At 37.8% G+C, this 23,299-nt stretch overlaps 1 protein-coding gene across 4 annotated transcripts in view; it reads left to right on the top strand.

Annotated features, from left to right (window-relative positions):
• The window catches only part of LOC132198574 (extracellular matrix organizing protein FRAS1-like), a 63,347-nt gene that overhangs the window by 39,143 nt on the left and 905 nt on the right, over positions 1–23,299 (top strand). For all 4 annotated transcript variants that reach the window (XM_059622676.1, XM_059622677.1, XM_059622679.1 and 1 more), the window contains exons 3-26: positions 10,905–10,936; positions 11,948–12,094; positions 12,689–12,922; positions 14,214–14,361; positions 15,855–16,402; positions 16,536–16,698; positions 16,751–16,926; positions 17,014–17,167; positions 17,238–17,401; positions 17,457–17,746; positions 17,819–18,056; positions 18,116–18,283; positions 18,337–18,576; positions 18,865–19,023; positions 19,080–19,320; positions 19,379–19,581; positions 19,633–19,864; positions 19,933–20,058; positions 20,115–20,278; positions 20,333–20,507; positions 20,566–20,687; positions 20,744–22,486; positions 22,547–22,735; positions 22,793–23,254. In XM_059622676.1, coding sequence (XP_059478659.1) covers positions 10,905–10,936; positions 11,948–12,094; positions 12,689–12,922; positions 14,214–14,361; positions 15,855–16,402; positions 16,536–16,698; positions 16,751–16,926; positions 17,014–17,167; positions 17,238–17,401; positions 17,457–17,746; positions 17,819–18,056; positions 18,116–18,283; positions 18,337–18,576; positions 18,865–19,023; positions 19,080–19,320; positions 19,379–19,581; positions 19,633–19,864; positions 19,933–20,058; positions 20,115–20,278; positions 20,333–20,507; positions 20,566–20,687; positions 20,744–22,486; positions 22,547–22,735; positions 22,793–23,254 — 6,518 coding nt within the window. The remainder of the gene's footprint in view (positions 1–10,904; positions 10,937–11,947; positions 12,095–12,688; positions 12,923–14,213; positions 14,362–15,854; positions 16,403–16,535; positions 16,699–16,750; positions 16,927–17,013; positions 17,168–17,237; positions 17,402–17,456; positions 17,747–17,818; positions 18,057–18,115; positions 18,284–18,336; positions 18,577–18,864; positions 19,024–19,079; positions 19,321–19,378; positions 19,582–19,632; positions 19,865–19,932; positions 20,059–20,114; positions 20,279–20,332; positions 20,508–20,565; positions 20,688–20,743; positions 22,487–22,546; positions 22,736–22,792; positions 23,255–23,299) is intronic.

Below are 23,299 nucleotides of genomic sequence, written 5' to 3'. Positions count from 1 at the left end.
ACCCCCACCAGACAAACTCTTTGACAAGCTAACTTGCTTGTCCTTCGTCCGTCCTTCTGCCACAATTCTCTCCTTCTCCTCAGTTCTCATAGAAATGTCATTAGCCTCCTGGGTCAGGTCAGTCAATTTCTTGATAAAGGCCTTCACACTTCCTCCTTTTTTGCTCTGAGAAATAAGGGCCTCATCAGCAGCATCCAACATGTCAGGTGAATTAATTGCAAAAATATCACCTTTTTTCGCTTCCGCTGGGATGGGTGCAAGGGTTAGAAACGAGGCTAGTGTCCCTGCCGCCGCACAGACCCTCTCAGTCGCCCTTGCAGAGCCATCCGGTGGGGCGACAGTATCATGGGCAGCTTTTATGGCACTGCCAAGCCCATTGATGCCACCTTGATATTCCTCGTCTAATTGGCCAAGTTTCTCGCGACGCCTCTCCAGATCTCTCATCAGTTTATTAGATCGTAATATTTTTGGTACACATAATAATATTATTTACTATGGTCTTCTTAATAATGCGTTATTAATTAAAAATAAAAAGTTGTACATATTATTTTCAAATTTTAGTAAACAAAAATTTGAACTTGAATTTAGATATTGAAGATTCAGATTCAGTTAATATTAACTGAATCTTTTCCGTATAGATCAACCAACATTATGTTATACAATCTTTGGAATAGGTCACTGTAAATCATATAAAATCAAATAAAATAAATCATAAAAATAAATGAAATAAACAATTTCAATTAAATGTATTATTGTCTGTTCACAGCAGAATAGATTTGAACACTTAAACTTATTGAATTTGTCTACCCCGCTTGAAATTTTAAATTGGATTAAGATCGTGCTTTGAAAATTGGAATTGTTATGTCAGCCAAGGAAATAATAAATATATTATTCCAAAAGTTGTTGCCGGCTCGTTTATCCCTTTTGGGCTGTTTCCTCGTGCATGCATGCGTCCAGCCAGCCATCCAAAATGTAATGAAATTCAACAAACGAGCCAAACAATTAATAGTCCGTAAAATTTCAGGGCCAGGCGCCAAAAATCAGCGTGGCGGCGGCACAACAACAAAAAACTTTATTGCTGCCTGGAAAACAAGCGAAGCCATTGCGTTTATGGCAGAAACGGTCGCTTTTTTTAATTTTTGCGTACAACTGTGTGTATTGTGTGCGAATCGGTGCGTGCGCGGATCATTAATCAGGCGAGGCGGTGCGTTATTGATGCACATGTGTCCTCATAAATATTAAAGCGAGACGGACGCTGGAGAAATATTTATATTATTATAAAAGAAGTGCCGAATAGAAAAGATTATGTAAGTTCTTTCTCTGCCATTCGTTAAACATTTAGTCAATACTTACACAAAACCTTCACACCATTAATTTTCATCCTTGTTTTGAACAAGTGAAAAGAGGTTTTACAAAATTTAATATTTATCAGACACGGGCAAAAAGGGATTTGTATGTTCCTGCTCAGACTTTGTTAATTTCTAAGCAGAAAAAAAAATTAATTGCGTGGTGCCTTATGTACCACCAATAAAGGGCACAGGCCGACAAGACTTTGTCTTGGCCTGACCCTAAAAAAAAAAAAAAAACCCCTTAGTCTTGTTTAGCTGCTTTGTATAACAAATTGCCTGTTTCGATTCGCTTAGAGCCTCGATACAAGATTTTTGAAAGTAGTTTGAGGCGATTTGTTCATTCACATAAATTTTATAGCAAAGAAGAGTTTTTTCAACTAATTGATACATTTTAATATTTTTGTTGTTTTTTAATCTCTATTTTCTACTTGTTTTGTACTATGTTGCAAATGGGGCGCGTCGCAATGAGTAATTACATCGTGGTGACGCCTCATACGTCAATATAGATCAATAATAATAATATGCATTATTATTTATGCTTTCAATACTTCAGTTGTTGAAAAATTATTTTTTTTTTTTTTTTTTGCTTCATAATTTAATTTTGGCAACATTGTGGATTAAAAACATTTGATGAATTTTTCGACTGTTTAATGGCCTTCGACAGAAAAAAGTCTGAAACCAGTTTGAGACTCTTATATAGATTTTTGGTTTTTTTTTTAAAAGAATTTCATTTTATTCTATTTTCGTTTGCAGAATTTTATTTCTTCAAACTTTTTGTGAAAAAAAATTTTAACATTTTTCTGTCATTTTTATTTTTCATTTCTTTTTTGGAAAGTCATCTTTCACAAATTTTTATGTCTTTCAGCGTAGAACCCATAATAGTATTTAAGCAATTGAAATATCGTGAAATATATTGCATTATAAACTCGAGTTGTATTAAATAGTAAGGAATATATTTTCAATTTATTCTAGATTTTTACGATTTAAAAAAAAAGTTGCTCAACAGTTTTTCCACTCAGGCACGTCCATTTTCTCCTCTGGGGTTACCCACTATGCATGTTTCAAAAAATCTGGCAGGGCCTTGAAAAAGATACCCTCTTCAGGGAGATAAAGAACAAACACTATGTCTCTACGCTTTTCCCTAAAAATAATAAAGAGGTGCCTGGCTTTGGGAATAAATTATTCATTACATTTGTTGTTGGTGTGCAAGTCGTGCTAGCTCTGGATTTTTATATTTTCACACAAGCGCGCGCTCTCAAGCGAGAAGAGAACAAAATAAATTTGTAAAGAAAAAGTGCTAGTCAACCTTTCGACGTGTGTGTTGCTCTTTTTACTCTTTTTATTTATTTGCTGGGCGCACACGCCCTTTAATATCAACACTCTCAGTCTGCTCGACCCTTTGCGAGCAAACAATTCCAAGAAAATTTTCCAACGCAATCTCTGTTTCTGTGTTTACGTGTTTAGCACTCGGAGGCGATGGGACGACCCTGATATATCAACCTGGACCACCCGTTGGACGCATTTATTCGGGCCGGACCGCCGACGAATGGAAGCTGCCTACAATTAAACAAAAATAAATAAACAGGGCGCTCCACTCAGGCTTTTCCCTCTCTTCTGTGTTTGCAATCTCGAGGGTCCACACTTAATTAAACCGCCGAGTTCGCGTGTGCTGAGAGAGAAATAAGCGTTTGTCGGTGCGCTGATTCGTTTGCCCTCTCGTCGAGAGTTTCTTCCTTTCTTCGGGGAATGGTTAATTATCGCGGATCGTTAGCCGAGACATAGATTATATAAATTTATGATGCATGCGTCTTGAGAATCTTAATTGGAGCAGTTACTGGAATATATCTGGCCTTTGTTTTGATAAAGAGTTAAAAGACTAAAGCCAAAAGGCAAACAAAACGTTCCACAATCGAGGAGTAATTGGGTTGAACGATTTTTTGAATTAATGAATAATGATTGAAAGGCTTAAAGAATCCTTTATTTTATTTTTTACTTTTGTTATACTTTTATATTTTCAGATATATTTTTTAAAATCTAAACAGCAGTTTTAAAAATGTTCTGCCCTGCGACAAATAAATAAATCTAGCACTTTGTGCCTATTTTTCTACCAACCAATTTCGCACAATTGATTGTTCGGACTTGTTGGAGAAAAATAAATGAATAGAAGTAAAATTTTATTAACAATTGAAACTGGGCTCCGATGCGGCCCTTGTGCAGCCATGACAACTGCTATCCAGTGTTATTGAGACCCCGGGTTTCATTTAATACCCACTTGTGCCAACGCATGCAGATTTCCATAAAAGTACAAACTCATTTCCATATCAGACCGATTTTCGTCTCTCTGTAGACGCCTGAAGACAAAATAAATAAACTCCTTTTGCCTGTTATAATGAACCCACAGGTAGTCGCGCGCAATTAAAAATAACTCCCTCATCCTTATCCGCTCGCCATCTCGCCATATTCGCCGGCGTAATTTGTTTGCGTAATTTCCAGAGAAGTCGCGCGGGGTAACTTGACATATATCTTTCTTATACCTGTTGCTGTAACATATGAAAATTTTTTGGTAATATTTTCGCCCTCTTTTATTCTCTAATGTCAGTCCTCGACATTTGTGCCTAAATGCCGCAGGGCAACTCGCAATTTTGATGAATCTCTTCCAACTTCCACTTCAACGGGCTTCAAAGGCAAATGAAAAAAGTTTGGCTATTAAATCGAACCGATCGCAATTCATGAAAATCCAATTAATAAATTACTTACAAGTCGGTTGGCACGATTGGATTCCAATTTATTTTTTGCTCAAGCGTCCAGCTGGTCGGAAAATCGGATTCGATTGCAATTGCACAACAATTCTTTGGAGAATCGTTAAGCGCTGCAAAACTTTAAAGAGTAGTGTTGCTGAAGTATAAAAAGAGAGTATTGCTGATGGCATTTTTTAAGGGTCAGGTCAAGACAGTCTTGTCGGCCTGTGCCCTTTTATGGTAATGCAGAAGACCCTATTTTATCTTTTAGGTAAAGTTCTTTTAATGCAATGAAATTTTAAAATATTAATTTTAAGCTTTTGAAACTAGAAAATGTTGTATTTTCTACATAAATAATAAATAAATATATGTGTGTAGTCGCGTCGAACAATAAAAAGTAACGTGGTGCTAAAGTAATTAAGGGCCTTCGATGAGTCATTCTCCTCTCCTAGCACGATTGAGCAATTTTCGGTTTAGAAAAAGCATCGAGTCTAAACTAGAAAATAACTACTTTTGCGTGCTGAGAAAACATCTCCAAATGAAATATACGACCGTCAGTCTCAGTCAGTTGGAGCAGTGGAATAAATAGAAAAAACGGGGGCGCAGCCAGTCTGTCGACGACTTGGATTAATCACTTAATAACCGCACTAAATTATCTTCAAATGCTGTAGCACTTATTACACTTACAAAATACAAGCAAGCTGGTTTCGGCCCTTTCAATTATCTAAAAGCAGCGTCCCGTGACAAAATAAAAATGGAGTACATTGGCTGTTGTGCTTAATTCTATTATGCCACCACGCAGGAACAAATTAGTTAACGAGGCGTAATATTTTGGCCACGCGAACAGGGCAATTTATCAATCGCGGGCCGTAGAGTGCGCACCATTAATCCTCAACATTCTACACCCAACTATGCATCTTCGTGAACAAAAAGTGTCACAAAAAATAACGAAAAGAGGAATGAAGTTTGGTGTATCAAGTCTATGCTTCACGGGCTAATCAAAACTTTGATTGGAGATCAATAATTAAGAAGTGATAAAATGGGCTTTGTCCTCAGTCCTATAACTAGTACACGTTTAAAGAGAGATTTTCGATCTGTTGCGAAATATTTTTTTTAAGTCCAAACATTACACAAAACACAGGTTGTTTAATTAACGACGTTCTAATTGCCTGCAACTTGATCAATGTCGCAGTTGGTTTCCCTCGTTCCTTGTTTTCCTAAGTGACGCGTCTCACTTCTTGTGATGAATCGTCCGATATTTAAATGGAATACGCAAACACAAACAGATTCCTGGGCTAAGTAGCGGCTGTGTCAACAGTCGTAAATTAATTTCGGCTCCTCTCTTGCGTGCATTTGAGAAAGAACGACGTTAGGGAAAGAGAGAGTGAGAGAGGCTACGCGGTAAGATGAAGAAGAACAGCGCAGTCGACACAAAACGTCTGAAGACAAATTAAGAGGAATTCCTTCAGCGCGGAGATATCTCAATTTTCTTAATGCGATCATTGAGAGTTAAGAGAATAGAAAATTTCAATAAATGCAAGGATATTGTTTCATGTAAATATTAAATTTTCTTATATAATTATTATCAATATTGTTTTTTATTTGTCCTCATTTCTACAATATATTTTATACAGCTACATAATATAAGTTACATGACTTATGAATTCTTCATATGGCAAATGAGACGGGGGTTTAAATTTTCACTCATTTTAATCGGGCAATTTTGAAGTAAACATTAAACATTTTTTTTAAATTAAAGTTTAAGGATTCATAGAATCTACCTAATGATCCCTAGCCAGAAATGATTTCTAAAAATGAATGTTAATGGCGGAAAATTGTACCGAATCAATCTGAAGTGAAATATTTTTTTGCCTCAAACCTGATTTTTAAAAGATTTATTGAGATTTTTACTCTCAAATAAATTGGGAAAATTCACATCAACGATCTATTCAACTCAATTTTTTAAACAAGAAATTTATAAGCCAGAATATTACAAAATTACAGATTTTCATTTTCAATGAAATTGGTTATAATCTTTATTTAACGATAAATCAAAGATTCTTTGTTGTGCCAACCATTATTTCCATCTCTTTATCCTGCCAATATGAATTTTTATTCACGAGCTAACTGAAAATAAAATATCACTGGCCATTCATCAAAGTTAATTGTTGTGCGCCTCTCTATTTTATTACGCATATTGACGACTCAACCGCATAGAGGCTTTTATCGTCGGATTGTATGTCGCTTTTACCGATTTGAGCAGTTTTTCATTAATTTTTTCCATAATAAAGAAAGAGACGACGAATCACTCGAACGAATATTTATGAGCATGATAATGCGTAGCAAATTTTCACCGTCATAGATATGCATGTACGTGAGAGAGGATAAACAAGTGAACGTGCGAGGACTTATTGGGTATGCATGTCTCGATGTCTTGTTCTTTTCGTATGCGGGCACTGTGCCAACCGTTTCCGTTAATGTAGAGAATTAATCCGCCGCGCACCAATAAAAAGACGCGGGGAATTTTTTTGTTATTATTCATCCGTCGAGTCCACTCTAATTCACAAATAATTGAAAAATTCACACACAGATTCACGGCCGAGATTTGCACATTTTGCTTCCGACAAAAATTTCTTCCACCCTATTAGTGAAGACGAGTGGGATGTTTCGTGCTTAATTTACACTAATAGCTTTGTCAGCGAGCGACCGATTGATAAACAGTTAAAACTAAACTGCTGACAAAATACTAAAAAAATCAATCCACCTCTTTTCTATTAGCTAAAAACGCCCATGAATAAATAAATAAATTTAATTAGATCGGAAAATTGAATCTTCGCTAATCCGCGTCACTCTCCAAAAATGGCATTAGATCTCTGATTCTGATCGCAAATTAGTGCCGACAGAAAGTGGAAATTCACGGTCGTAATTTATTCGCTGGCTGAAGGGAACACCGGCTTTGCAAGGAGAGAATTAATTCTCATATCCCGGCGGCCGAGTGAATATTTGAATACGATCAAGATACGGATCGACTTGTGTTCAGCGCTAAAAAAAGCCGATCCGAGCTGTGAGATTTTTCCACTCCGAATCTTTTTGTATTTATATTTATTCTCGTTAAGGTGAATGAAGACCTCTGTCTCTCTTCCTTGCGTCCAAAAACACAGAGAAAACTTAAGCGGTGACAATTTCACACCAGCTATTTTTTCCTTGCTCTTAAGTTTTTTTATATGTATGTATGTTGGAGGGACACACGCGCCGCTTTAAACAGGTCTTGCAATAAATTTGGGTAAATTGTGATGGTAATGAGAGGATTTAAGGGATTTAACACTGTCTTGCCTCTTTTTATTTGTAGGCAAAGTGAGGACCTCAAATTACTCAGCTTGGTAGCCGAATTAGCATAACTCTGGGCGCACCCGTTTTGCGTGGCGAAGGAATAATTTCATTTGAGACTTGGGACCCGACATAAAATACGCCTAGATTGAATTTTGCAAACGCAACTGGAATGCGAAAACGAAAATTCACCGCAAATTTGTTACTGTTTGAGATTGAGGAGAAGGAAATAATCCAGTGATAATTTCTTCTTGAAAAATGTATAATATGAATTATAATTATTTGTGTAGGTGCTTTGCGTAGATAGGTTGTTCATTTCGGTTGAGAAAAATGCGGAAAAGACGCTCGCGAATATTATCAGCACTCAATTAAAATGTTTATAAATATTCGGACGCTCAAGTTATCAATGGCCATAATATAATGATAATTGACGCATGAGAATATATTTGCATAAAATAGGATCACCACATACATAATGGTGTTCAACTTATTTTTTGAACTGTACGTCAGTTTTATTTTTATTATTATTCCTTCTTTTTATTGTATTATTGCAAGAACACAAAACTCACTCATTTGAAAATGGGTCAAAGGAAAGATTTGAATATTAGTTTATAAATTTGTTTAATATTCATTAAAGTTTCCAAATAAATTTATGCACGAACACAAAATGTTTCTGCAATCTTACAAGACAACAATACTGTGGCTTAGCACAAATCGGAACAGGCGTTGTTTATACAAATCGAGACATACAAAATAAATGATTTGCTATTGTTAGCACCGGAACAAATAAATAATTTCCACGTAAAAAAAAATATAAAAATATAAATATATAAAATATTTAAAAACTATCTTTATAAAGTGTTGATTCGCTGAGTTCGCGTAATTTGTAAATTGTAAAGCACTATTTAAATCGTGAGCAGGCAGTGGTTATTTGCTCTTGTGTCTTGTGGCATTCCACTGGTGTCCTGAGCTCGAGAGCCGCTGCGACCAAACACAGTCGTAGAAATGATGCTTCCTCTAGCAATCGTGTGTTTTGGGAATTCAACTCTCGCCCCGCACAGTTAGATTCATTAAATTTTCGCAGCAGCGGCTCTGCGTCGCGGCCGCTGCCAAAAATGAAGTGTTTGTGTGTTTGTCATTGCGTGGCTTCCACGGGCCATAACGCCGAGCCCGCTGAATGATGAACATATGCAAATGTCTCGCCGGCAACTTGTCACACTAAATTTCACGCCGTATTAGCTGAAATCACCATCAGCACCTCCACTGCGACTAATCTCGGAGAGAGCGAATCCCAAAACCGCTCACAGGGAGTGCAGATTTGAGTGAGGCGCCGCTTTTTATCTTGAGTATCAAAGCTCGCGCAGTGGGAATTCGCACTTTTGTGATCAGCGAGGAATGATATATTGTATACTTGCGTGAATCTCAATGCGAAGGAATGCGTAGAGCAGACTAACAAAAATAACAGTCTTGTGTTCTTTTAATTAATTCGTTTAAAATAATTTACCACTAATTAATTTAGTTTATTTGTCTACATTGATGCATTAATATGTATGTACAATATTTTATTTAACAAAGCAAAGGGAAATACTACTAGCAATTGTTTTGCTTTAACAGTTGAAATATTTTTATGAGTACTTAAAAATTGGTTTACTTTAAATTTCATTTGGGATTTTTTGCATTTTGTTTTGAACATTTTTTAAATCAATATTTTTTATTTATTGACTAACTTTTGAACGACTATGAATGGAAAAATAAAATAGACTTATAAATAAATGCATTAAATAAATTGCATTTTTTACACTGGCAGAATAATTTAAGCGATGCCCTTTTTACTTTAAATTGACTTGAAAATGAGTTAAATGTTGGAGCAAAAAGTAATTCTTTACAATTCTATCCAGCTGGGACTAGTACAGCGCCGTCCTCTCCCACCATGGGGCAGCCAATTTTCCACTCGAACACCACAACCGCCCCGTCACTCACATGCCAGAGAAATTCTCTTGCAACTTAAAATGCTAATTTCCAATTATTAGCGCTTTAAATTTATATTAACGAGCAGCCTATCACCTCCCTACGACGAAATCAGAGAAAAAAACTTGTCCTAAAGCCGCACTACTACTATAATTTATCAACTATAACCACAAAAGGAGCGAGCGACTCGCTGCTCTCTTTGGAATAAATTACAGTTTAATTTGCCCAGTGCGTCCCATTTTTCACACACGCCCGAGATGCTTATTTATTTGAGATGATCGCCTGATCAATCGAAGCCGATGTAATATTGATTAGGTAGTCATGCACAGAGGCTGTGTTGAATACATGTTGGTTATTGGTAATAATTTCTCGGCGGCTTATCGAAACATGTAATTTTCACTTTGAAATAGATTGGTTGATGAATATTTTTATGTAGAAGACAAAGCTCTGAAAATATCCGAAAGCTTCACACCAGCCTTCCCTTCAAGCCCCAAGGGCCTCTGCGCGTCTCGAAAATTTCTCGTCTTTGCTGCTTTATTTCTCTCGATTGTCGGCGCCGCGGCGCGTGGAGCGAAAACAGAGAGAAAATTTTAGACTCGAGGGTGCACACCAGTATGATAATTAGATTTAATGGTCGCCTAAATAAATCCCTAATGATCTCCTAATGTAGAGGAGGATTTTTATCGCAGCCATCGTTTGGCCGTGATCGTGATAGATGCGTTGAGTGATCTTTTCATAATTCATTAAAAAAAAAGTTATGGTCCATAAGCGTCGAGAGTGCCCCTAGTCAACTAATCTGAGCAATTTTCGGTTTCTGATTGAGGTTTTAAATATTCATCTCGTGTCCCCTGCGGGACATATACGTCCATTAACAGCTCCAAAATACTAGAATAATAACGAGCTTGATTGGTATTTGAAACTGGCAAACAGCAAAATTTTGTTTGCCGAACTCTCTTGTTTGCTGCTTAATAATGCATGATTTTATCGCTTTTGACAAGTTAACCTTATTGCAAATTCATATCGTGGGAATAGTTCAGTGTTCAGTAACATTTAATTAGTATCACTGCGGCGGATGGGATCTTTTTGATCTCAAAAGTTTCAACATAATTACTAATGTAATAATAATAATTAAGCAGTTGAACAATGACAAAGTACAAACTTATTGTTTTTCTATAAAAACAATCTCTGCAACAAGGAAAAGCCCAATATCTTCGTATGGGATCATTTCCTCAAGTGTCAACTTCTTCAAACAAATACAAACAATGCAGTACAATTATCATTTTCCTGTATTTGCTCCTGCTGTTTTGTGTCTCGATCTAGATAGTGGAAAGTGGAATCTGTAATTCAAGCGTTTCCTGACGAACAAGATGAACATTAATATTTTCTTATTTAAAGAGTTCCAATTTATATTTTTATTCTTTATAAAATTCTCAAATATTTTTGGCACCACAATTTTATAAGAAAAATTAATTCAGGACATTGATTGACCACTCGATGACAATTTTTCATTTCTCTGTTCCAGATGAACTACCTGATGGACCTTACAAGCTGACTGTAAGTACAAACACGCACACGGCTGCCATTTGATATTGAGTGGAAATTTGATATTAAATTGCAAAGAGAAATAAAAGCATTGGGCAAAAAATATGGTAGAGTAGGTGGATATTGAAAGACCAAATTTCTTCATCGCCAACATTCGGTTAACGACTTCTTCTAAATTTAATTATCTGAGATAATAAAACAACAAATAAAAGAAGCCACTGCTTTTTGACACGAAAAGGAGAAATTCCTCAGTTTTATTAAGAAACAAATATAAACTAACCTTTTGAGGAGGATACATTGTAGATTGAGATCTCTCTCCTAGTCCAGCCTAGTCTGATTGGCTAAGAATTTCTCCGTAAAATTGATGCAAATACAGTTGCTTATCACAATGGCTCCATCTCGAGTGACGCCACATCGGCTCCTTGTATTGGGGGAAAAAATGGGCCAGCATTCCTTATTTGCAGAAAACAAAAATCCAGCCATTTTTATGAAGCTCCTATTTCAGCCCAGGGCTAATTGTGAGACAGAGAAAAGGCTGTGTGCCAAATTTGTTACCGTAATGAGAAGTTTCGCTATTAATAATTCAGAAAAAGAGTGATGCCGGCCAATAGACCACCCTGATTTGTATACCAAACATGCAGTGCTGACCCAGACCGGCGCCAGTGATTTTAATAACTTGCGGTCGGCCCCGTCCGCAAATCATTATCTTTTTTTCTCTTTTATGTCCGAGACCAGCAATAACAAAAGCCCCCTGCAAGTACGCATGCACGGTAAAATCGCGATAAATCATTTTTGCCTTACTAAACGCTGACGTGAGTATTTTTCGCAAAGAATTATCAACTCGTAAGTGTAAATTTTTAAGTAAGAGATCACTTTTCATACTATTAGGCGGGTTCTGCTTTGCGTCTTGAGTTAATTTATTCGAAGTTCAACGAGATTTATGAGTTAGTGCGCTGCCCTGTTGCTAAAAGCGCGTTACAATAATAAATAATCATCATGCGTTATTTGAATTTATTTTTGCAGGCTACCGCCGACCAGTACGTAACCATCACGGAGAGACACTTTCCACCAGAGGGTCCGGACCCGTCAAGAGACGAATACGCAATTTTGGGACCACTCGAGGTGGATGACTCTGGACACTTCAGCCTCAGGAGCAAACCAAATGCAATTGTAAGCCAACACACAAAGAAATATAGATTTAAAAAAAATCGAACATAAATTTCTTGCAATTTTTCATAAAATCCATCTCGACTATTAGCTTTCAATAAAGTTTAACTTTGAAATTTAGAAGGGTAAATGATATATTCTAAAGAAAGAAATTTTGAATTTAAGGAAGAACTTCTTCTAAAAAATGACAGTAACCATGACAGTAAATTTTTCTAATTTTTGTGGCCAATAATAACAAAAAATTGCTACGTACAAACTTGATTTTTACTTCATCAAAATAAATCAAAAATATTTTTAAAGTATACTAAGATTGATTCTTTCCATTTAAAATCATTTCATCAAAATTTCAAAAAAATAATATTGCAAAGTTGGTTTCTAAGTTTGCATTACCAAGCCTCCTTTTTTTATTTCTGGATATAAAAATTTACTTGAGTAACGAGGGAGTTGTTCCTTTCTTTATATTTTAAATTAAGCCTACAATTTATTGGATTTTGATAGATATACTACAACATTAATTTTCATATTTTCTGAACAAGTCTAGCTTACAACGACTTATTCTAGTATTGTAATAATTTGTCGTGAACAAGAATTATAAAGGTTTCAGAATTCAGCCAAGAAGAAATCCGTCAGAAGGACCTTGTGTACGTCCCGCCAGCCGCGCATCTGGTGCCCGAAAAAAGGACCGTCACTTTTTCCCTGATGAAAACATCCCCAGCGCTCAACCAGTCGTATCCCCTGCAGTTTTCAATCGTCCTGCTGCCGCTCGACCAGCACCTTGACCATCCAGGGCCGCGGTTCAAGATCACCAATCCCACAATCACCGCTTCAGTGGTGAGTCTCAATCCGAATACGCCGAGGTGGTTTTATCTCAAATTAATTAGGCTGGGGATTATTTGGCGGTATGTGGCTCCGTGCCAAACATGCCGCGGCTTATCCCGCGGGAATTTCATTTTGAATGCTTTCGTGACAAAAACGCCGTCGTGGGATTCGCGCCAAAGAAGAAAAAGTGGCTGCTAACTTGTCGCGCATTTGTTCAAAAAGCTGACGCTAATTTAATTTACAGACAGGAGAAACTTGCGGTTGAGACTTTTTATTGTGTTCGTTTTACTTGTTTAGCTCTTCATCTTCAAACGTTACTAAAACGATGCTTGGCCTTGAACCTTTGCAATTTTTTACAATGTTATTATATAAAACACAATAAACATAATTTTTACATTGTTTAGAAAAAAAAACATTTGCTTAAAACGTATTGTAAATTTTTGATAAGTGTAGTATATGGGAACATTGATTTATTTTACTTTGAAGTTGAAATATCTAAAGACAAGCGCCTTCCTGTCGAAATTTAATTGCACTTCAACTAATTTTAAGATGGTATTTTCTAACTGACAATGTGTAAGAAAACTAATCTGATTTCCAAAATTTTAAAAGTAAATCAAATTTTTCTCTAAACGTCTAAATGTGGTTAATTTCTAATTTCAGAGATTAATTTCACTAATAAGAAGAAAAATATAAGCAAAAAGCAATACCCTGAATGTTTCAGAATTCAACGTTAAATTTCTCATTGATAAACTTAAGTCTAAAACTCAAGCTGGACGAACGCAAAACGACACAAAAAATCTTTAATGTTTGTAAACTTTTTTTGCCACCAAAATTTCCATTCATCCAGATTTTTTACTTATCCTTCAATCGCAAATTTTGTTTAACTTAAGTTTAAGAGCCGTACTCCTGAGAATTTGCGTTTTAAAGAAATTCCCATTGTAGAGTGACCAGCGCAGCACGTGCGGTTTTTGGGGTGTGTGCTTTGAACGTGCTTTTCTCAAAATTAATTGGGCCTAACACTTTTCAAAGATAAGTCCACTTTTTTAGACTGGTTTACCAAAGGATGAGTTACATCAAAAGAAGCTGTCCAACTTTAAGTAAATTTCCCTTGGCGGCTAGATTTAGGCCTCCTGCCTTGCCTCCCAGCTTGGAAAATTTTGTGTTGATTCAGTGGGCTGCAAAAAGCAGGGGGTTGATGTGCCTTTGGCTTAATATTCAGATTTACGATCGTGCATACGCAAGGGAAATATCGATAATTTAACGCTCTGATTGCTATGCATGGTGTGTGTGTGTGTTTTTGCAGGACACGCCGACCATTAATATATCACGCAAGTACTTCGAGGTTGAGGGATTCGGCGATGCCCACATTCAATTTATGGTTATCGAGGAGCCGGCGCAAGGTTTCCTGACCCTTCTACACCCAGACGGCTCCGCCGCGCCCCTTACCGGAGGTTTGTTCCCATTTTTTTTCTGGTGATACTAACATGACTTTTTGCGCATGCAAGACTAATCTGCCATCGGCTCTTCTTTGAAAATGAGAAAATCGTTAGAAAAGTGATTAACTATTATTTTAAAACATGCCAAACTAATTATTTTTGCTAAAAAAAAAAAAATTTTATATATTAAATTTTGATTATTTTGTTTGATCGTAGAAGTTGAAGAGATGATTATAGAAGTAAGGAAAACGGGCTTTACTTATTTATTTTCCATTCAAATGCATTGAAATTACGCGACATCTTACATTCAAATCAATACTCAATCACTTGTTATTAATGAAATAAATATTTTGATATTTTTTGTTATTTCATGATTTGTTGTAAAAGCAAATTTGAGATGTATGCAATAAATTTTTATCTAGTCACATTTAAAGAAATCTAAAAATCCATGTAAGTGGAGGGAAGGGATGGTGTTGAATGAAGGCAATAAAATGGCTTAGCAAAAAACTTGCGAAAGCACAGGCACTTTCATTTGAAGATGAGTGCACCGGCCGCATTGAAAAAATTAGCAAAAAACAATCAAATAAACCAGTTTTGGTCACGGCCTGTGACCCTATTTCATGGGAAAAAAATACAAAAAAGAAGCAAAATTGCAATAACTACTTTTTAACATTTAAAATCTTTTGCTAAAAGTAGTTTTCAATTTTGCTAGGTCATGAAATAGGGTCACTGACCGTGACCAAAACTGGTAGAGCCGTTTTATTTTTAATAGAAAAACAAGGACAAGGCAGGTTTATCCACTTTCAGGATAATTGTGTTTGTATTTAAAAAAAATTAACCACTCCATAAAAAAATGATTAATTATTTTATTTTTTTAAATGCGTAAAAATTCAAATTTATTGCTTTCAAGATTATTTTGGTTTTGTGTATTTTAAGTATTTGATTTTAAATTTTATATGTTTGTCAACACAAATTAATTTTTTATGTTATTATTAGATCATTACACTTGATAAAATTAAGACGATTGGTATTTAGGCAACAGGTAACTCACCAAAGTTTGCCACGTTGCATAACTTTACCAATTTTGTTTGTTTGAAGAAGTTGACACTCGAGGAGATGATCATGGAAATGAAGAGATCGGGCTTTTCCTCGTTGCAGAAAAATTGTTTTTATTCAAAAACAAATGGCTCTACCAGTTTCGGTCACGGTCTGCGACCCTATTTCATGAGCAAAACGCGCTGCTCGCTGACTAATACAAGAATTCTTGCGAGCAGCGCGTTTTGCTCATGAAATAGGGTCGCAGACCGTGACCCAAACTGGTAGAGCCATTTGTTTTTGAATAAAAACAATTTTTCTGCAACGAGGAAAAGCCCGATCTCTTCATTTCCACAATTTTGTTTGTTTTTTATTTTTTAAAAATTTAAAAATTTTTTAATTTACATTATATTCTAATGAATTAACATAAATAATTGATTTAAATTAATAAATATTTGCATGTCTTTACTCAGCTGAAGAGTTTTCCAACGTGCTCGTTGGCCAGGGTGCGATCATCCAGTACAAGCAGACCAGCCTTGGGTCAACTCTAGAGGACACTTTTGAGTTGATGGCCACTGACAGTCAGGTCGAGGCTATTAATCGAATTTTCCTCCGTTTCACTTCATCGTCCTCAGCCGAAGTGTCGTCAAAAAAGATGTCTGACCGTCCCGAGGTGGTCAACTTGCAAGTCAGCGAAGGTCAAAGGGTGGTGCTCACCTCAGACTACTTTTCCTACGCTCTGAGTGGTGGAGGCCGAAGGGATGTCACCTATACTTTGATGGATTCGCCTGTCTATGGAGCATTGGTGCTCATGATGGGACCTCGAAGGGAGAAGGAGCTGGCTCAGGGTGATACCTTCAGGCAGGACGACGCCAACCAGGGTAGGCTAGAGTACAGGGCGGCTCCGGAAATCGGACTTAGGGCTGTTACGGACAGGGTTCCGTTGACAATTAGTGACTACACGGGCACTAGGTACAGACCTCAACTGTTGGCCATCAGTATTGCACCAGAGGATAATCAAGTAAGGAACATTTTGAAAGTAAAAATTACATTTTTATAAAATTTTATAGTTAAAACAAGAAAGAAAAATTTATAAAAAAGTACTTTTTTTACAATTCAATAACTTCAATTAATATATAATATTTTTAATTTAGGCTCCCATTGTTTCTGTAAATGGAGACATAGTAGTTTGTGAGGGTTCAAGTGAGACTCTACCGCAAAAATTAATTTCCGTTTCTGACTCTGACTCACCAAATCAAAGCCTTGTTTTTGTTCTCGAAACTCCGCCAACCTTTGGATATTTGGAATCAAATTATAGTAAAAAACAATGATATATTTGCAATGTTTTTTTTTAATTTATTGCATTTAGAGGGAGCAATTCAGTCACCAGCGGGACAGTTCCCTTTTGACGCTTTTGAAAGCAACTCGATTAAATACGTCCAGGCATTCCACATGAATATGGAACCGCCTCGGGACGTCTTATTTTTCCACATCACAGACGGCAAGAATCGATCTCCTTCCATGCGGCTGAACATCAACATTGAGGTGAATTATCCTCCTCTTTCTCTTTCATTTTTATTACTCTGCGGCATGCTAATAAAGCACAAAAATATTCCGTCAATTATATTGTAGTTGGTGAACGACGAGATCCCTTTGATTATGGCCGAAACAATGGAGGTCGACTCAAGCATGGGCACCATAATAAAGAATTCCTCACTGTACGTGAGCGATTTTGACACGCCGCCCTCGCAACTTGTGCTGACAATCATACAAGAGCCTTATTACGGTACTAGATTTTTTGGGGGAAACCCTGGAGGTCTGACTGATTTTGTTAATAATGTAATGAAATTCACCAGGAAACATCCAAAGAAGGATTTCATCAGATAGGCCTCTACGAAATGGAGCAAAACTTGCTGCCGGTGACTCATTCAGCTACTTGGACGTTATTGAGGAGCTGCTCTTTTACAAACCTTTGCCAGACAGGTCTAGTGGGAAAACTCATGACTCTGCTGTTTTCAGCGTTAGTTAAATTTTATCACAAAATATCTCATTTGAAATAAACTTTTAATGCAAAGGTAACAGATGGTGATTTTGTGAGCCAATCGTCATTAGCTTTCAATCTAACGATGCAAAAGCCGGTTGAAAGCGCCGGGTCACAGATTTTGGAATTATCAATCGACGAAGGAGGCTTCAAGGCTTTTTCAAAGGAGATGCTATGGTTTAACGAAGAGAAAAACACGCACTTTATACTGCTGGATAATTTGAAACCAGGAATTTTTCTGCAGATTAAAGAAAACGGCAAATGGAAAAACATGCGCCAGGGTGACCATTTCTCCTTTGCCGAAATTCAGAAGGGCTTGGTCAGGTAAAAATATATACTGGCATAAAAAGTAAATAATTTGTTCATGCATTTTTTAATTTCTTTACAAAATGACAGGTTTAAGCATGAAACTGGATTCGACACAAAAGTATTCATTGTCAAAGTTAGAGTGGAACGGGCTAATATGTTCAAAGGGAATCGCATATTTTACATAAAAGTAATTGAAAACTTTGCCGCGCCGTGGCTGGACGCAAATACAGGTCTAGAGGTACCTTTCGGTTTGACAACCAAAGTAAATATCAGCCAACTGTCAGCTTTTGATTTGGACTCGGAACCCAAAGAGTTGAGATTCAAAGTAAAGTTTTCTAAGCTAAAATATTATTAGTTAATTGTATTAAACAACTTTCTCTACAGATTCTTGATGAGCCAATTAGCGGATGGTTTGAAGTAAATGGATCGGGTCGGTCGCAACAGTGGTCGCAAAGTGATCTTGAAGCAGGAAAGCTAAAATTTCATCATAGTGGGAAAAACGACATCAAAGTCGAAAACTTTGATTTTGAAGTTACGGATGGCAGAAATTTTGTAGACTATTTTTAATTTTTGTTACTGTACAAATTAATTATTTTTTCATTAAGGTGCCTGCAAAAATGAGCATACAAGTCAAAGGCAGCAAAGAGCAGGCTAGTGGCATTCCCAAACTTTTGGACGTACGGAGTTTGAAAGTTAACCAAGGAGCGCGTGTCAAAATTACGCAATTTGAGCTGCTTGTGATGGACGACTCTGCAACTTTTGCCGATCTCTCATTTGATGTCTCTCAAACTCCAGAGCATGGCAGAGTTGAAATACAACGCTCTGACGGATTTGTCGAAGAAAAAGTAAGAAATTACTTACGGAAAAGTTACACATAAAATTTAATTTTACTAATCCAGTCCGGATTGCGCTAGAATTTGCAAAAAATACCTAAGGTTTCATGTAAAAAATCGCAATCTGGATGATACTTCTGCAGAATAATTTTTGATTTGAACAAAAAAACGCGTCGAAAAAAATTGCGTACTTTTTGAGTAACAGATTATATTGATAATATGTTATTATAATCTTTTATTTTAAAGTTTTGTTTTTCAAAAGAAAGAAATTTGTATTATATGTATTTTTTATATTTCAAGCACTTCTCAATGCTGGACGTGTTGGAAGGTCGCGTTTTTTATTTCAACCAAATTGAGAAGAAAAATTCCAAGGACAAGATTCAGCTGGTTTTGATCAAAAAGGGTCAACGGATCGCTTATATCGACGAAGTGACTAAAGCAACTTTAACCGTGCCAATCGTACAAAATAATATTTCATAAATTAATTTGTTATTTAAATTTATTCTTCTACCCAGACTTTGCCAATTGAAGTCCTGGAGGGTGGTGGTCCTATTTTGCTTGTAAACTCCGGATTGGATTTCCTTGAGCGCGTCGATGACAAAGTTAGTGGATACTTGTCAATTAGGCACTTGGACGCCGTCTCAAACGACACCCCTGCCAAAAAGCTCACGTACACAGTGACAACTCCACCAAACTTTGGTCTTCTTTACACCACTGCCACATTTCCTGAAACACCTACCTCTGTTTTCACTCAAGGTAATTTGCTAATATTTTTTTTTTTTATCTATTTTTAATGCAAAAATTACAATTGTAGACGATATAAATGCAGGGAGAATTTATTATCAACTAGACAGCAATGTGGACTATTTTCAAACTAGGGATGAGTTTACCTTTGATATCACCGACGTGAGCACCAAGAGCCTAACAGGAAATATATTCCGCATCCAGTGGGCTTGGGTTAACTTCGATCAACCCAATTACAATATTTCTGAAAGTAGTGCAGAGCTCTTCATAAAAGTAAAAAAGAAAAAAAAATTAGGGCATAAAATGCAATTTGTAACAATTTAGATTGTGAAAAACGGTGGATTCATCAAAGACAGCACTTCTGTAGAGTGCACCATTGTGGACAACGCGATTGGCAGCGCCTTTAAGGATGACGTTCAACTGAAACACTCGATGGTGCAGTTTGATCATTTTGACAGGGAGGAATATTGCGTGCTGCAAATCAAGGACAACAGAGCTTACCAGGGTAAAAAAGAAGTGATCATGGAAATATTTAATCCTTCAAAAACGTTGCTTGGTAATTTTTACGTTGCTATTCATAAAATAAAATAAAAAAAATTAAAAATAAATTTTATAAAAATTCAGGCCCTTTACACAGAACTCAAATTTCAATTTACGATGAAGAAGATCGGCCACAGATTACGTTTAGGAGCAGATTGATTGCTGTTGAGGAAAACAAGGGGCCACTGAAAATTGAAGTTTTTAGAAGCGGTATTTTATAATTATTAAATGAAAGAAAATAATTAAGGTGATATTAAATTTATTAGGTGACCTAAATGTCCCAAGTTCTGTGATTTGCTGGACAAAGTCTGGCGGTGCTAAGGGAGACGCTGACACAAGCATGAACCCGGATTTTATCAGTCGCACCAAATCGCCCGGCTCCGCTGTTTTCTTCGCAAAAGGCGTCCCCAGGGCTACTTGTGAAATTGACGTAAATCTAGGACTAATTTACTCATTTAATAAAAATCTTTTATTAAATTTTTAGATCATTGATGACGCCCTGTATGAAAACGCTGAAGATTTCTACGTCTTCTTGTCTGAACCAAGCGCCAATTCAGCATTGGGAGCGATAACGAAATTAAAAGTCATCATCAGTGGCTACAATGACGTTAGCTTGATTTACTTCTCTCAAGAAGAATTCAACTTCAAGGAAAACTCTGGTTAAATTTAGAGACTTCTTGTTTCACACGTATTAAATTATTTTTATTTGAAAAATAGGAACGGTTGAGCTACCTATCACAAGAGTTGGGCCCGACTTGTCCTATAGGTCCTCCGTTTGGTGTACCACTCAAGCAGTGGATGCTCATCCTAATGAAGACTATGTGCCTATTTCTCAACAGGCAAAAGGACTTTTTGTTTATTTAAAAATTTCTTATTTCCATTTTGTTAAAAAAAGGTCGTTTTCGAGAGGGGTGAGAGTGAAAGTTGGTGCAGGCTTACTCTGGTAGACGACAGCGCTGATCCGATGCTGGAAGGCCCTGAGAGGCTGCATGTCATTCTTTCGTCTCCGGACGGTTCCTCTCTGTCTGAACCCTCAAAGGCCGTCGTTGTGATTGACGACACACTGGTCGACATTCCAACGTTTGAATTTGTAGACCCCACCTTGATAGTGGCAGAGAACGATTCCGAGGCGCTGGTGGTGATTGCTAGGCACGGAGACACGCGGACCAAGGCGAGCGTGAAGTGCTTCACCAGGCACAGATCGGCAAAGCCCAATGAAGACTTTGTTGACAGACCGAGAAGTGAAGAGTCGCGAGTTTTCTTCAACCCAGGACAAGAGCGGACAAACTGCACCGTCATACTTCTGGATGATGCAGTATTCGAGGGTGAGGAGGAATTCATCCTGGGACTTGCTGATCCTCTTTATGGCGAAGGGGAGCAAGAAAGGGTTGCTCTTATCGGCGACAGGGCCATGATCCGGGTATACGTCGCTGACAAAGAGGATACGCCGAAAATTACTTTTGAAAGAAAATTCATAGTTGTGGACGATGATGAGCACGAGTCCAAAACAGTCACCGTCAGACTGAACCGAGAAGGTGATATTTCGGCGCCTAGTACAATTTTAGTTAAAACAAGGGACGGATCGGCCAAATCTGGGTCGGATTACCATCCAATTTCGCGACGACTCACCATCCCTGCCAACTCGGACCACGCCGAAATTAACGTCACCATTTATCCATCTAACAGTGAAGACAGTCGGGAAGAGCGCTTTTATGTCACTATAAACTTTCATGGAAACGAAAGCCACGAAATAGCCATCATCGTCCGAACCAGAATCCACGAGGCCATCGTGCTACCCTCGCAACCAGTGGTGGTCTCCCTGCTCAACTACGATAACGCGTCAAGCGTTCTTGGTACCAAACCCAGCCCCGGTTACCCTTTAGTGTGCATCACCCCCTGCGAAGAAAGACACCCTCACTATCAAAGTACCAAAATTCTCTGCGAAGGCAAAAACATGACGATTCACTTTTTCTGGGAAATCGCCACGCCAAATGAGTGGCACCCTTTGCGGTACAACGCCTTCAGACGACTGTCCAAGGCTACGATATTCACAGAAGTTGAGGAAAAGGTATTGGACCCGATCCACTTCAACTCGCACTTCAACGTGCGCTGCGGCGTCCAGCCAATGAAGCTGAACGGCCGGATGGGTATCCCTATCAAGAGTCAGCACGTCACCATCGGCGCCAGCCAGGGAATCTGCAAGCGGGACGACATTTTCGAGGAAAGTCACGTTCAAAGTCACACCTTGAACGCCAATTTGTTCTACGTGAACGCGTCCGCCGAGAGAAACCCAAACACGGTGCACATCAAAATCGAAATTCCGCACTCGGATGGAATGATTCCGCTCATTTCAACGCAGCCCCTCCATAATGCTCAAACGTTGCTCACTAGCCCTTTGTACATCAGACACCACACGTGTTCCAATCTGCTTGTCGACAGTGCCTTCCTCAAACAGGCTGCACGTCCCGAACTGCAAATGCCGTGGCCCTATCAGCTGGACGTGAGTCTCCGAGGACGGAAAACGGTCGAGATGTACGGAAATTTGGATATCAGAAGCTGCCTCTGGAAATTCAACGCCTGGTTCCACATGACTGAACTTCTTGATTTCTGCCACGGAAAAGTTATTTCAGAGTTCAAGGTGAATGATATTTTGTTGTGAAATGCATGTTTATAAAAAAATGTATAATTTGGCTTAAAGGTTGCCGATGGTGGGAAAAACCAGATGACAATCGAAGTACCTCTCTTCGTGTCCTACGTCACTTCAAGCGGTGCTGAGGAATGGACATCTGTTGAGCACAGAACCGCTATGGAAGTTTCATTCCTATATTCACCCCTTGCGTGGCACAAAGGCCTTCAAACCGAAGCCAAGCACTCCGCCAAAGTTAAGGTATTGCTTTGAAAAATCGTTTTTAACCACATTTGTAATTTTAAACTATTTTCCTAGGTCACAAGAGTGTCTGCAAATGAAAACGGCCAGATTGTAATCGAGTTCACCAGTCACGCCCTCTTCCGAGGTCACTTCATCTTGACCAACCATAAGCACAAGTCCAGTCTGATGCCACCAAGAGAAATGGCCAGCTTGACTTTCAAACTGGACCTCTTGTGGAGCGAAACGACGTGGGACGGTCCAAGGCAGCAGTGGCGCGCCACGTCTGACTCCAGCAGACCAGACTACTCAGGATTGTACCACCTGATGATGGTGCCGTGCACCGTCGCTCAAAATACTCAGTATTCCATAGGGGACAAGCACAAAAAGTGCACGTCACACCAGCCAGTGCAGTTTCCACTAAACGTCAACTTCAAAGTCCCCGCTCGGCCGGTGCCTGCCAGATACTCATTGCAGACGGAATTCCAAATCACAAACAACCCAAAACAGTTTCTGGCCACTCCTGACGAGGAAACTTATGTAAGAGTAGAAAGTAATTTTTATCTAAATTTATTAAGAAATTTT

The sequence above is a fragment of the Neocloeon triangulifer genome, unplaced genomic scaffold (genome assembly GCF_031216515.1).
Source record: "Neocloeon triangulifer isolate White Clay Creek 2 clone unplaced genomic scaffold, ASM3121651v1 ptg000013l, whole genome shotgun sequence".
In the NCBI taxonomy this organism is placed as follows: domain Eukaryota; kingdom Metazoa; phylum Arthropoda; class Insecta; order Ephemeroptera; family Baetidae; genus Neocloeon; species Neocloeon triangulifer.
Note: the sequence above shows the minus strand (reverse complement) of the source record. Positions and strands in the feature narration are given on the sequence as shown.